Genomic DNA, 15,285 nt, shown 5'->3' on the forward strand with positions numbered 1-15,285 from the left:
AAGAGAGAGACAGAGGCATGAGTGGGGAAGGGGCAGAGAGAGGGATACACCGAATCCAAAGCAGGATGCAAGCTGTCAGCACAGAGCCCGACGAGGGGCTCAAACTCACAGACCGTGAGATCATGACCTGATCTGAAGTCGGACGCTTAACTGACTGAGCCACCCATGCGCCCAGGAGAAACTCTTGATCATCATCAATCCCATTGTTGCTTTCCCTTATCTGCTATGACTGGTTGTCCTCAAAATCAATCACTCAGATGCTTGAAGTGTCATATCCCTCAATGCCAAGTTGTCAGACTAACCTCATGATTTTGTAAGATCCTATGGAAGGATGATTTGTTTAGGCATTGAATGATCTGAGTGAACCAGTAGTTAAAGTTAAAAACAATAACCAATATTATTGAAAATGTACTACATGTCAAGCTTGTGCTAAGCACCTCACAAATTCCCACGATGAGGGATCACAACGTATTGTTGTTATCAGAAGCCTGAGGCTTAGAGTGAAGTGGTTTGCTCAAGGTCACTAAGTAAGTGAGTAGCAATCAGGATTTGAACTCCAAGAGGAATCACTCTGAAGCTCATGCTCTTAACCCTCAGGCTACACCTCCTCGTGTTTTGGTGTATATACTGTCTGTCACAATCACGCACAGGCACTGTTTTCCTCACTGTGTCATTTCCTAAATGACCTCCCTTTCTTTCCCTCTTAACTAACAATCTTTCTTTTCCCATGTTCAGAATCTATCCTTGTAGTGGCTGAAGAGGTGACTGATCTTGCTGTGTTACACAGATTGTGGATTTGAAATTTTGAACATCTATGATTAATTGGCCAAAATCAGGTGGAAAAAATTGGCCATGCATGTCTGGGGCATGTCTGGCATGGAGAGTTGTGGTTGGTGCTGGACAGTGTCCTCGAGTTAAGACAAAAGATGGGGGCTTGATTTGTCCTTGGTCACCTGCTCACAAGCTGATTCCGGATGTTTTATGAATAGCAAATGAGACACCATGTCTGCAAGACAGTTTTTTAAACACAGGTCAATATTAAAAAGTGAGCCATCTATGAAAAGGCTGCCTGTGGAAATAAGAAATTAGTGGAGATTTGGTTTAATTAATGGTATTGGGTGATCCAGGTCATAAGTGAGAGGATCACCTATTCTGATAACTAGAAAAAAGGAAGGTCTTGAATCTGAGAATCAGGAAGAACAGTTCTCAAAGCACAGGGTAAGTGTGTAAGACTGGGAATACAATAGTTTCCTTTCCTTCTTTCTTTCTTTCTTTCTTTCTTTCTTTCTTTCTTCTTTCTTTCTTTCTTTCCTTCTTTCTTTCTTTCTTTCTCTTTTCCTTCCTTCCTTCCTTCCTTCCTTCCTTCCTTCCTTCCTTCCTTCCTTCCTTCCTTCCTGTGTTTTGCTTCTAGCAAAGCACATAGGGTAGATGGTCTTGAGGTCAAACTGGATGGACTGAAAACCAAAAGCTGGGTGGAGGTTTTAGTTGGACCCTATGACTGCTTAATCCACACAATATTTGAAAATTCAGGGAGGAAAGAGTAAGTGCCAGAGGTTGGAGGAGCCAAGAGGGTGGCCAGCTTACTGAAGCTCACCTCCAGATCCAGATGCTGCTCTTGCCTTCCCATTTTCTCCAGAAGCTGGTCTGCACCACATCTGCTACTCAGCTGCAAGTCTGCTTCTCAGCCAAGCACAGCCCCCTCATGTTTCTCCCATGACACTCTGGGCTGATTAACAAGGAGAGGAACAGGAAAGGCGGGGGAGCTGATGTGCTACTTGGAAGGGATAGCACGTTTCCCCTCACTGGCCTCCAATCCCTCAAGTCTGGCCCCCAGCATGCTGCTGCTTTCCCAGCTCCCCATTTCAGAAGGCAGAGACGTCTTGACTCAAGGGGCAAGGACCGTCTTGATGGCAGAAGCTCAGGCAGCGAGCGTCTCCTGAGTCTGAGCTCTGCTCTGCTGGCCTCGGGGGCCCTTGTTAGGCTGAAGGAGTTGTGGTGTGATGACCTCTCAAGGGAGCTGGTCCTGTGATTGCTCTAGGCAGAGGAAGCAGACTGGAAATCACACCTAGCATGGCTGACTCAAGGGGACAGGGGAGACCTGAGGCTTTCTGTTTTGATGTGGGGTTCATCCCAGAGCCACTTAACCTCACTGCAACATCTCAAGGGTGTGCTTTAGTCTCCCCAACTCTGGGTTATCAGGGGTGGACAAACATTTATGTGGGTGAATATTTTTTGTTTGGGGATGCAGGTGTGGACCGCGGTATATTCTAGAACAGGGAGGTGGCAGTTTCCAGGGGATTCAGTGGGGGTAGATCAGTGGTATGTATGTGTGTTCCAGTGTCTTGGCAGGCATGTGGATCTGATTATTTTTTTTTCCTCTGTGGGATTAGTTTAATGTCGGTTGATGTATGTTTAAAGCACGGGGTATGCAATGGTTGTTGTCATATTTAGCTAAGGGACTTTGGAAAAATAGTACATGTGTTTTCAGAGTTTAGGCTCAGAGCAGTCTTTTAAGGGTTAGTGTTGAAGAAAGAAGATTAAAAAATGTTTTTAATGTTTATTTATTTGAGAGAGAGAGAGAGAGAGAGAGAGAGAGAGAGAATGAGTGGGGGAGGGGCAGAGAGAGAGGGAGACACAGAATCTGTAGTAGGCTCCAGGCTCTGAACTGTCAGCACAGAGCCGGATGTGGCGCTCAAACCCATGAACTGCAAGATCATGACCTGAGCCAAAGCTGGAGGCTCAACTGACTGAGCCACCCAGGCGCCCCAGAAGAAAGAAGATTTTAATAGATTGCTGGCCTTGCCAGTAAGTTAGTTGCTTTTAACAAATGACTTAGCCTGCATAATAGAGCCTCAGTTTTCATCTGAAAAATGAGGATAATGACTCATCCTGGCATTGAAACCAGATAGAAAATTTCCTTTGGAATTTTATAGACAGAATATTGTATATCATGGTGAACACTATCCATAACAAGATGTAGGAAATGAAACACATTTTGCTGTTGTCGCAATACATGTGTGTGTCTGCTTCCTTAGCCTCAAGGTTAATTTTTCAGCTTTAATCTATGTATTAGAGTAGGTACTACAGAGATAGAAAGTCCTGGATTTTTACTCCTGCCTCTTCCTCTTACTAGTCATGTGGCTGTCCTTTCTAATCATTCATTCAACTTTTTCTCATTCTTTCTTCTTCCTCCCTCCCTCCCTCCCTCCCTCTCTCCCTCCCTCTCCCTCACCCTTCCTCCCTCTCTCCCTCCCTTTCCTTCCTTCCTCCCTTCCTTCTTCCCTCCCTTCCTCCCTCCATTTCAGTCCCTTTTCTTCTTCTTCTACTCCTCCCCGCCCTCCTCCTTCTCCTCCTTCTTCTTTATATTTTGGTTAGCATACAGTGTAATGTTAGTTTCAGGAGTAGAATTCAGTGATTCATCACTTACATACAACACCCAGTGCTCATCACAAGTGACCTTCTTAATACCCATCACTCATCCAGCCCACCCCTCCCTCACCCACCTCCCTCCACCAACCTTCAGTTTGTTTTGTATTAAGAGTCTCTTGTGGGGGCACCTGGGTGGCTCAGTCAGTAAAGTGTCTGACTTTGCTTCAGGTCATGATCTCACAGTACATGAGTTTGAGCCCTGCATTGGACTAGCTGCTGTCAGTGTAGTAGGGCCTGGAGCCTGCTGGATTCTGTGTCTCCTTCTCTCTGCCCCTCCCCTGATTGTGCTCTCTCTGTCTCTCAAAAATAAATAAACATAAAAAAATTAAAAGAGTCTCTTGTGGTTTATTTCCTTTTCTTATCTTTCCCCCTCCCATATATTCATCTGTTTTATTTCTTAAATTATGTATATGAATGAAATCATATATTTGTATTTATGATTGATTTATTTCACTTAGCATAATAGATTCTAGCTCCATCCATGTCATTGCAAATGGCAAGATTTATTTTTTTGATGGCTGAGTAATATTCCATTATATGTATATACCACATCTTCTTTATCCATTCATCAGTCAATGGACATTTGGGCTCTCTCCATAGTTTGGCTATTGTTGATAATGTTGTTATAAACATTGGGGTGTATGTACCTCTTGGAGTTTGTATTTTTGTATCCAATGGGTAAATACCTAGTAGTGCAATTGCTGGGTTGTAGGGTAGTTCTATTTTTAGTTTTTTGAGGAGCCTCCATACTGCTCTCCAGAATGGCTTCACCAGTTTGCATTCCCACCAACAGTGCAAGAGGGTTCCCCTTTCTCTGCATCCTCGCCAACATCTGTTTATCTACAGTTATTAATTTTAGCCATTCTGACAGGTGCAACTTGGTATCTCATTGTGGTTTTGATTTGATGGTGAGTGATGCGGAGCACCTTTACATGTGTCTGTTGGCCATTGGGATGTCTTCTTCGGACAAGTGTCTATTCATGTCTTCTGCCCATTTCTTCACTATATTATTATTTTTTGGGGGGATGTTGTATTTGATAAGTTCTTTATAGATTTTAGATACAACACTTTATCTAATATGTCGTTTGCAAATATCTTCTCCCATTCTATCTGTTGCCTTTCAGTTTTGTTGGTTGTTTCCTTCTCTCTGCAGAAGCTTTTTATCTTAATGGTGTCTCAATAGTTCATTTTTGTTTTTATTTCTCTTGCCTCCAGAGACATGTCTAGTAAGAAGTTGCTGTGGCCAAGGTTACTGCCTGTGGTCTCCTCTAGGATTTTGATGGTTTCCTGTCTCACATTTAGGTCTTTCATCCATTTTGAATTTATTTTTGTGTATGGTGTAAGAAAGTGGCCCAGTTTCATTCTTCTGCATGTTGCTGTCCAGTTTTCCCAACACCATTTGCTTTCAGCTGTTTTTGTGTCAGTACCATACTGTCTTGATGATTACAGCTTTGTAATACAGCTTGACATCCAGAAATGTGATGCCTCCAGCTTTGGTTTTCTTTTTCAACATTACTTTGGCTATTTGGGATCTTTTCTGATTGCATACAAATTTTAGAATTATTTGTTCTAGCCCTGTGAAGAATGCTGTTGTTATTTTGATAGGATTACATTGTATGTGTAGATTGGTTTGGGTAGTATTGACATTTTAACAATATTTGTTCTTCCAATCCACGAGTATTGAATGCTTTTCCATTTCTTTCTGTCTTCTTCAATTTCTTTCATGAGCATTCTATAGTTTTCAGTGTACAGATCTTTTACCTCTTCGGTTAGGTTTTATTCCTAGGTATTTTATAGTTGTTGATACAATTGTAAATGGGATCAATTCCTTGATTTCTTTTTCTGCTTCTTTATTATTGGTGTATAGAAGTGCAACTGATTTCTGTACATTGATTTCATATCCTGTGACTTTGGTGAATTAATGTTTGAGTTCTAGCTGTTTTTTGGTGGAGTCTTTTGGCTTTTCCTCATAGAGTATCATGTTGTCTGCAAACAGTGAAAGTTTGGCTTCTTCCTTTCCATTTTGGATGCCTTTTATTTCTTTTTGTTGTCTGATTGTTGAGGCTAGGACTTCCAACACCATGTTGAACAACAGTGGTAAGAGTGGACATCCCTGTCATGTTCCTGATCTTAAGGGGAAAGCTCTCAGTGTTTCCTCATTGAGGACAATATTAGCTGTGGGTCTTTTGTATATGGCCTTTATGATCTTGAGGTATATTCCTTCTATCCCTACTTTCTTGAGGGTTTTTATGAAGAAAGGATACTATGTTTTGTCAAATATTTTTCTTCATCTATTGAAAGGATCATATAGGTCTTACCCTTTTATTAATGTGATGTATTACATTGATTGATTTGTGGATATTGAACCACCCCTGAAGCCCAGGAATAAATCCCACTTGATTGTGGTGAATAATTCTTTTAATGCATTGTTGGATTTGGTTTGCTAGTATCTTGTTGAGAATTTTTGCATCCATGTTCATCAGGGGGGTTGATCTGTAATTCTCCTTGTTAGTTGGGTCTCTAGCTGGTTTTGGAATCAAGGTAATGCTGGCCTCATAGAATGAGTTTAGAAGTTGTCTTTCCATTTCCATTTTTTGGAACAGCTCCAAAAGAATAAATACTAACTCATCTTTAAATGTTTGGTATAATTCCCCTGGAAAGTCATCTGGCCCTGGAATCATGTTTGTTGGGGGATTTTTGAATCAATTTACTGATTCAATTTCTTTACTGGTTATGGGTCTGTTAAAATTTTCTATTTCTTCCTGTTTCAATTTTGGTAGCTTATATATTTCAAGGAATGTGTCCATTTCTTCCAGATTGCCCAATTTGTTGGCATATAATTGCTCATAATTTTCTCTTATAATTGTTTGTGTTTCTGCAGTGTTGGGTGTGATCTGTCCTCTTTCATTCTTGATTTCATTTATTTGGGTCCTTTATTCGTTTTGATCAATCTAACAAAATCAATTAATTTTGTTAATTGTTTCAAAGAATAAATTTCTGGTTTCGTTGATCTGTTCTGTTTTTTGTTTTGTTTCGATATCATTGATTTCTGCTCTAATATTCATTATTTCCCTTCTTCTTCTGGTTTTAGGTTTTATTTCTTGTTCTTTTTCCAGCTCCTTTAGGTGTAAGGTAAGGTTGTGTATTTGAGACCTTTCTTCCTTCTTTAGGAAGGCCTGGATTGCTATATACTTCCCTCTTATGACTGTGTTTGCTGCATTTCAGAGGTTTTGGACTGTTGTGTTTTCATTTTCATTGGCTCCCATGTATTTTTTAATTTCTCCTTTAATTTCTTGTTAACCCATTAATTATTTTCATAGGATGTTCTTTAATTTCCAAGTATTCGTGGTCTTTCCAAATTTTTCTTTGTAGTTTATTTCAAGTTTCATAGTGTTGTGGTCTGAAAATATGCATGGTATGATATTGATCTTTTTGTACCTATTGAGGGCTGATTTGTGACCAGTATGTGATCTATTTTGGAGAATGACCCATGTGCCCATGAGAAGAATGTGTATTCTGCTGTTTTAGGATGAAATGTTCTCAATATATCTGTTAAGTCCATGTGGTCCAGTGTCATTCAAAGCCATTGTTTCCTTGTTGATTTTCTGCTTAGATGATCTGTCCATTGCTGAGTGGGTGTTGAAGTCCCCTACTATTATGGCATTATTATTAATGAGTTTCTTTATATTTGTGATTAATTTATTTCTATATTTGGGCTCTTTCAAGTTGGGGGCATAAATATTTACAATTAAAAAAATTTTTAATATTTTTTTAATGTTTATTTATTTTTCAGACAGAGACAGAGTGTGAGCGGGGGAGAGGCAGAGAGAGGAAGACACAGAATCTGAAGCAGTCTCCAGGCTTTGACCTATCATCACAGACTGATATAGGGCTTGAACCCACAAACTGTGAGATCATGACCTGGGCCAAATTTGGACAATTAACAGACTGAGCCACACAGGCGCTCAAAATATTTACAATTTTTAGATCTTCTTGGTGGATAGACCCCTTAATTATGATATAATGCCCTCCTTTCTTGTTACAACCTTTGTTTTAAAAGCTAGTTTTTCTGATATAAGTATGGCTACTCCAGCTTTCTTTTGACATCCATTAGCATGTTAGATGGTTCTCCATCTCCTTACTTTCAATCTGCAGGTGTCTTTAGGTCTAAAATGAGTCTCTTGTAGGCAGCATATAGATTTTTTTTTTAAATCCATTCTGAAACCCCATGCATTTTTATTGGAGCATTTAGTCCACTTACATTTAGAGTGATTATTGAAAGACATGAATTTAGTGTCATTGTGTTTCCTGTAGCGTTGCTGTTTCTGGTGGAAAAGATTTCAACCTTTGACCATTGAATATGATGTTAGCTGTAGGCTTGTCATATATGCCCTTTATTATGTTGATGTATATTCATTTTATATACAATTTATTGAGTTTTTGTCATGAAGGAGTTTGCATTTTGTCAAATGATTTTTCTGTGACTATTGAGAAGATCATATGATTTTTAATCTTTCAGTGCAAAGCTCGAAGTGGGGCTCAAACTCACAAACTGTGAGATCATGACCTGAGCCAAAGTTAGATGCTTAACCGAGTCACACAGATGCCCCCAATGGATTTATTCTTAAGCATTTTATTTTGCAACTTGCACTTCATTTATAACATTCTATACGTGTGGTGTATCATATCTGTTGATTTGTGTATAGTGAACTATCCTTGCATCCCAGGGATAAATCCCACTTGATCACCATGCAAGATTTCTTAAATGTTTTGTTGGGTTTACTCTGCTCACACATTGTATTCCTAATTTTGTTTAGTTGTCTATCTGTGTGTTCTTGTATTTTATTAAACTTCTTCAAGAAAATTATTCTGAATTCTTTGTCACACAATTATAGACCTCACTTCTTTTGGATCAGTTATTGGAGCTTTATTAGTTTCCTTTGGTCGTGTTATGTTTACCTGATTCTTTATGGTCCTTGATTCCTGGCATTGGTATCTGAATATTTGAGTAAACAATCTTCTAGACTTCCTAGATTTGATTTAGCAGGGACAGTCCATCAGTCAGTTCAGCTTGGGTTTATGGATGGGCCAGTTGGTAGCATCTTTAAGCAAGTGGGGCTTGCTAGCGGGGATTCTAGCTAGCTGCAGGGAGCTGCAGTGGCCCCACTGAAGCCCCACATTTGAGTGAGCCTGCTTACTGTGGTCCGTGATCAGTGGTGACACTAGCTAGGATCTTTTATCATCTCTGTTCAGGCAACGTGCTGGCTATGGTGCTATGTTGAGCAAAGACCGTAGGAGTGCAATGGTGAAAGTAAGAACAGTTGCAATAATGCAGGTGAGAAATGATAGTGGCTTGAATGAAGGTGGTTGCAGTGAAGGTAGATATTTTGTGAAGGTAGAACCAACAAGACTTTCAGATACATTGGTTGTGGCATGGGCAAAAGAGAAATGAGTCCAGAATGACTCCAAGGTTCCTGGCCTGAGCAACTGCAAGGGCAGAGTCCTCATTAATTCAGATGAAGAAGCTTGTAGGGAAGAAGGTTCAGAGGAGATCAAGAATTTGGTTATTAGAGCACCTGGGTGGCTCATTCTGTTAAGCATTCAGCTCTTCATTTTAGCTCAGGTCACAATCTCACAGTTCATGAGATTGAGCCTGGCATCAGGCTCTGCACTGACTACATGAAGCCTGCTTGGGATTTTCTCTCTCCCTCTGCCTCTCCCTCACTTGTGCACACTCTATCTCTCTCTCAAAATAAATAAATAAACTTAAAAAAGAGTTTGGTGGGGGTGTCTGGGTGGCATCTAACTCTTGATTTCAGCTCAGATCATGATCTCACAGTTCGTGAGTTCAAGCCCTGTGTTGGGCTCTGCACTGAGGTGTGGAGCTTGCTTGGGATTCTCTCTTTCTCCCTCTCTCTTTTCCCATGCTCTCTCTCTCTCAAAATAAATACATAAAGTCAAAAACTTAAAAAAAAAACACAAAAATTTGGTTATTGACATGTTTAGTTTCTGATATTTATTAGACATCCAAGCAGAAATGTTGAGTAGACAATGGATGTACAAGTCACAAATTCAGGGAAAAATCTGTGCTAGAGAGATACTTCACCTATTGTGCCCTGTTTCCTTACAAAACAGGGATTATAATAAACACCTCAAAAAGTTTGGTCAGGATCAATCAAGATGATGCACATACTGTTAAGTATTCCATTATATAAATATGCCACACTTTATACAATGAATTTATTCATCCTACCATAGGTGAATATTTAGATTATTTCTAGTTTGGGGCTTCGTAAGTTTAAATTTTTTTTAATGTTTATTTTAGTTTTGAGAGAGACAGAGTGTGAGTATGGGAAGGGCACAGAGAGAGGGAGACACAGAATCCAAAGCAGGCTCCAGGCTCTGATCTGTCAGCACAGAGCCTGACATGGAGCTTGAACTCATGAACGTTGAGATCATGACCTGAGCCAAAGTCGGACGCTTAACTAACTGAGACACCTAGGCACCTCTAGGGCCTCATAAGTTTAATTCCTGTATTAAATGTTTTTATTCATGTCTCTTGTTGGACATGTACATGTGTTTCTCTGGAATATATATCCAAGAATGGAATTAATAAATTGCGTAATTTTACTATGTTATGTAACAACAAATTGTTTTCGAAATTGGTTGTACCAATTAATACTCCCACTAGCAGAATAATGATCTACTCTTCCACTTTTTTTTTCTAACCCTTGATATTTAACTTCTGAATTCTAATTTTGTTTATCTGGTAGGTGTGCAGTGGGTTCCCATTATGATTCAGTTTGAATTTGAATGAAACTCAGCATCTTTTAATGTAATTATTGGCCATTTGGGTGTGTGTATGTGTGTGTGTGTGTGTGTGTGTGTGTGTGTGTGTGTGTGAAAAGCTTAATTCCTTTCCATAGTTTCCTCCATCACTTTCTTTTCCTTCTTGATTGCCCAGGATCTTTATGTATTCTTAGTTTGGGTGTTTTGTTGGTTTTATGAATTTCAAATATCTTTTACCATTTTGTCTTTTTACTCTATAATGTCTTCTGACAAACAGACATAAATTAGTATTTAACTTTAACACGTCCAATTTGCTATTCTTTTCTTTTATGGTTAGTGCTTTCTGTCTACGTCTTAAGAAATATTTTTCCACTTCAAGAAGACAAAGATATTCTCCTAATTCTTTTATGTAAAGGTATAGTTTTAATTTTTATATTTAAGTTTAGAATTCAATTCACAGGTAAGTTTAGTTTTTGCATATGGTGTGTAATAGGGATCCAATTTCATTTTTCTGTGTGAATTCCTAACTGTCTTAGTTCCATTTATGAAAATATGCTCTCCAGTGCCTCATTCATAAATCAAGTATACACTAATCTATGGATATGTTTCTGGGCTCTTGATTTACGGCATTTGTCTTGTTCATCTAGACTTTCAGAAATATCCATATAGTTTTAGTTACCATAGATCTATAGGAGGTCTTGATATCTAGTAGCCTAGTGATTCTCAAAGTATTGTTTCTAAATCCACACATCAGCATTAGCTGGGGACTTGTTAGAAATGCAAATCATTGGACCTCACCCAGACTTATTCAAGGGACAAAGGACCATGGTCAAAGGCCTATCTATGGCTATGCCCATTCTTGGAGAAAAAATGATCAGAATTTTCTCTTCCAACGCCAGAGTGTTGATAGTAATAAAAGACAGCTATGGTTGTGTGGAGGTGAGATTGCTGCACACATGGAATGTTCCCCTTTACCGGCTTCTCCAACATAAGAATTAGGACATTGAATGGAGGGTGATCTGACCTCCTTTATATCAACCCTTTCCTACCAGGGCATGATATTATTTCTGTTTAAACAAAAGTAAATGCTATGAAAAACAGAGCAATAGATTATGTTACACTTTCCTTAGTGATTAGTAGTTTTAATCTACAAAAAATATTTGTGCCATTTTAACAACTTCCAATATTACAGATATATACAAACTAAAAAGCAAACATTATCCCTTGCTTCCCTATTCCATGTCCTGTCCTAGAATTAACAAATTTCTTTAAATCTTTTAAATGTTTATTTATTTTTAAGAGAGAGAGAGAGAGAGAACGAGAAGAGGAGCAGAGAGAGGAGACACAGAATCTGAAGCAGGCTCCAGGCTCTGAGCTGTCAGCACAGAGCCTGATGTGGGGCTCTAACTCACGAGCCGTGAGATCATGACCTGAGCTAATCAGACACTTAACCTACTGAGCCACCCAGGTGCCCCTTTAAAAAAATTTTTTTTAATGTTCATTTATTTTTGATAGAGAGAGACAGCACAAGCAGGGGAGGAGCAGAGACAGAAGGAGACACAGAATCTGAAGCAGGAATTAACAATTTGCAGTGGGAGATTTTCTTACTGAATATATAATCTCACTTATTCATCATACACACATACACATTTAAAACACAGATTTATGATTCAGCATTTTATTTATTATTAGGCTTATTCTTTTTTTTTAAATGGGTTTATTCTTGTTTTTAAATGTTAACTTATTTATTTTTGAGAGAGAGAGAGAGAGAGAGAGAGAGAGAGAGAGATAGCACAAGCTGGGGAGGGGCAGAAAGAGAGAGGGAAACACAGAATTCCAAACAGGCTCCAGGCTCTGAGCTGTCAGCACAAAGCTCGACGCGGGGCTCAAACTCACAAACTGTGTGATCGTGACCTGAACCAAAGTTAGATGCTTAGCTGACCAAGTCACCCAGGACCCCCAAAATGGGTTTATTCTTAAGCATTTTATTTTGCAACTTCACTCATAATGGCTATTCAGGGCAGTGGTAGAGATACACCTTATTATTTATAATTACTATATATTATTTCTTTCTATGGAAAAATTGAACCATTATTTGTCTATTCTCCTACTGATGGGCATTTAGGTTGTTTCTAATTTTTCACTATTACAAACAATGCTGTAATCAATGAGTGTCTGTGTACATGTAGCTTGATAACTTGATATACTATTACTATTGGACATGAGTCTTAGAAATACAAACATCGAGACAATGAAAGATTGGAAATTTTCAAACATTCAGCCTCTCACATAAGGCCAAGTTAGTTTTCTCTATGGGGTGTTTATTAAAATCCAGGTTCACAGGCCCCCATGTGAGACCTGCTGAGTAATATCTTTGGAAATGATATAGAACAGTAAGTGGCAAAAATATTAAGATACAAAATATTGCAGAGTCTAAAACCCCTGAAAGAATAATAGAGAATAAAGAATGAAAAGAAAAGTAAACAGAATCAAGTCATTGCCTGTAGCACTGGATGACTCTACATCCCAGAGCCTCTATGTTTGGTTCTGGAATCTCCTAGTTATATATCTGCCTTCAACGTTCACATACGGGTTTTAACTCTCTCTTCAAAAAATATGGAAGATAATTCTAAGTACATACAACAAATCTTTCCTTGCAAAGCAGACAGATTTCAGAGGGGTAGTGATGGTAGAAACAGAGGGGTCTGTAAGAGGAGTTGAAACTAAGAGAGGGCTCAAGGGGAGTGAGTGCCTATGAGGGACAGACAACAGATGACCAGGGTAAAGACCCAGAGGCAACTCCCCGCTGCATGCTGGCCTGATCATTGGTTCAGTTGTGTGCTGAACTACTAAGTCATTTAGCTAATCAGGGCTAAGAGATGGGCCTGTGTTCCTACAGAGCCCAGAATATTCTGGAATATCCTGCTGTCAATGATAGAGAAGAAGGAAGAGCAAAATCCCTGCATAAAGTGATGGGCCAGACACATTCTTTGCTTTGGTGAAAGTTTCCAATTGATGAAATTTTCAATCTATCTCTGTATCTCTCTCTCTTTCTCTCCCTAAATTACTGTAATTATTTTCAAAAAGCTAGCAAAACTGATTACAGAAGTTCATTAAAGTAAGAAGGATACTAAGGGAATCAAAGTCCTTGAACCGTTATGAATTAGTTCCAGGAATTTATGTGGAAACAGGTTTCAACTGTACTTAAAGGGAATGAAAAAAGATATGGTTTCCTGGAGAAGAGGAAGTAGAGAGAGGTAGAAATGTGAAAACTGGAAGCCAAGATTTTGGTAGACCTTGAGCGAATTATTGAATCATAATGATCTCAATGGAAGATGGTTGCATATGCAAAGAAATGGATACAATCCAACATCCATGACACATATGAATTATCCCTCTTGAGCAGCAGAAACAGGGTCCAAAGGAGAAGAGACACTCATGAACATGCTTCCAGAGGTTCTGGCTAGGACTTCCTCCTGCCCATCAGTTTCCTCAGGCCCTGTTTCAGGTCTTTGTTTCTCAGGCTATAGATAAAAGGGTTCAGCATGGAGGTAAGAACTGTGTAGACAAGTGTTGCCACATGATCTCTCACAGTGTAGTTGGACAGGGGCTGTAAATAGACGTAGAAGATACTTCCATAAAAGAGGGTTACCACAATGAGGTGAGAGCCACAGGTGGAGAAGGCTTTGCGTTTCCCAGCAGCTGAGGGGATCTTGAGAACTGTGATGAGGATTAGTATATAAGAGAAGGTGATGCACACAAAGGGGGTCACCAAAACAACAGAGCCTTCTGACATTATCACGATTTCATTGAGAAATGTGGAGGAGCAGGACAATTTCAGCAGAGGGTTGATGTCACAGAGGAAGTGATGGATAACATTGTTGTCACAGAAGGTGAGACGATTCAGTAGCAGTGTGTGTAGGAGTGAGTGGAAGTGAGGAAATGAGCAGGAAAAGGCCACCAGCAGGACACAGCGGTGGTGGTTCATGGTGGTGACATAGTGGAAGGGGTCACAGATGGCCACATAGCGGTCAAAGGCCATGACCACCAGGAGGAAGCTGTCAGTGTTGGCCAGAACGTAAATAAAATACATTTGTGTCAGACACTCAGCATAGGAGATGGTCTTTTCTGACAGGAAGTTCACTAGCATCCTGGGGACAATGGCTGTTGTAAAGCAAATGTCAGTGAAGGACAGGAAACTCAGGAAGAAATACATGGGGGTCTGGAGCTGGGGGTCAGAGTGGATGGCAAGGATGATGAGCAGGTTCCCTGTTATGGTGACCAGGTACATGGTGAGGAAGAGGATAAAGAGTGGCTTCTGGTCTTCAGGCTGGGAGGAGAGTCCCAAGAGGATGAACTCAGAAACACTGCTGGTTTGGTTGACTCTTTCCATGATCATGAAGCCAGCTAAAACAAAGAACATCTTACCATTTCACACAAATTGCTTTCATAACAAGCCAGTAAGTATGTTTCTTCCTATGCTTACTTTTCACCCATAAGGTCATGATTAGCTACCATATTGGCAACTTGTCAACTTTGTGGTCCCTGATGCTGCCCTCCCCTCTCAGCTTTCAGATTTCACACACTTCTGGTATTGATAGCATGGACTTTGGGAACAAGAATTTTCTTTCAGGAACAGAGTTTAACTTTCCTAATTCAGCTTAATATTAAATCTTAAACATATTTGCCTATTGAGCACCTACTTTGTGTAAAGTGCTCTTCTGGGAGTAGGGACACCACTGTGAAAAAGGCAGAGACAGCCTGGCTTTTAGATCTTCCATTTTAATAAAGAATCTATCTATCTATCTATCTATCTATCTATCTATCTATCTATCTATCTTCATCATCATCATCATCTATCATCTATCACCTATCATCAGATAGTTCTACATTCTATAAAGAAAAATAAACCACATAAGGGGATAGAGACTGACAAAAGTAGAGTGGAGTTATTTTAGATTAGATGGTTTTATTTTTCTCTGTATCAAAACAAATGCTCAGTCATGTCATTCTGAGCTTTACCTTTGAAACTACTTGCCAAAAAAAGGGGGTTGATGAAATTTTCAA

General features: G+C 39.5%; 1 protein-coding gene across 1 annotated transcript; it reads right to left on the reverse strand.

The window, feature by feature from the left end:
- Window positions 1-13,639: 13,639 nt before the first annotated feature.
- LOC122205087 (olfactory receptor 1L8-like) lies at window positions 13,640-14,665 on the reverse strand. The gene has a single exon (XM_042913149.1). The coding sequence runs from the start codon at window positions 14,639-14,641 to the stop codon at window positions 13,682-13,684; it is 960 nt and encodes a 319-aa protein (XP_042769083.1). The 5' UTR covers window positions 14,642-14,665; the 3' UTR covers window positions 13,640-13,681.
- Window positions 14,666-15,285: the final 620 nt, after the last annotated feature.

This window comes from Panthera leo, chromosome D4, assembly GCF_018350215.1.
Source record: "Panthera leo isolate Ple1 chromosome D4, P.leo_Ple1_pat1.1, whole genome shotgun sequence".
Lineage (NCBI taxonomy): Eukaryota > Metazoa > Chordata > Mammalia > Carnivora > Felidae > Panthera > Panthera leo.

Bases quoted from the DNA above. Each gene is read 5' to 3' on its own strand.
- LOC122205087 (XM_042913149.1), bottom strand. From the start codon at position 14,641: ATGTTCTTTGTTTTAGCTGGCTTCATGATCATGGAAAGAGTCAACCAA.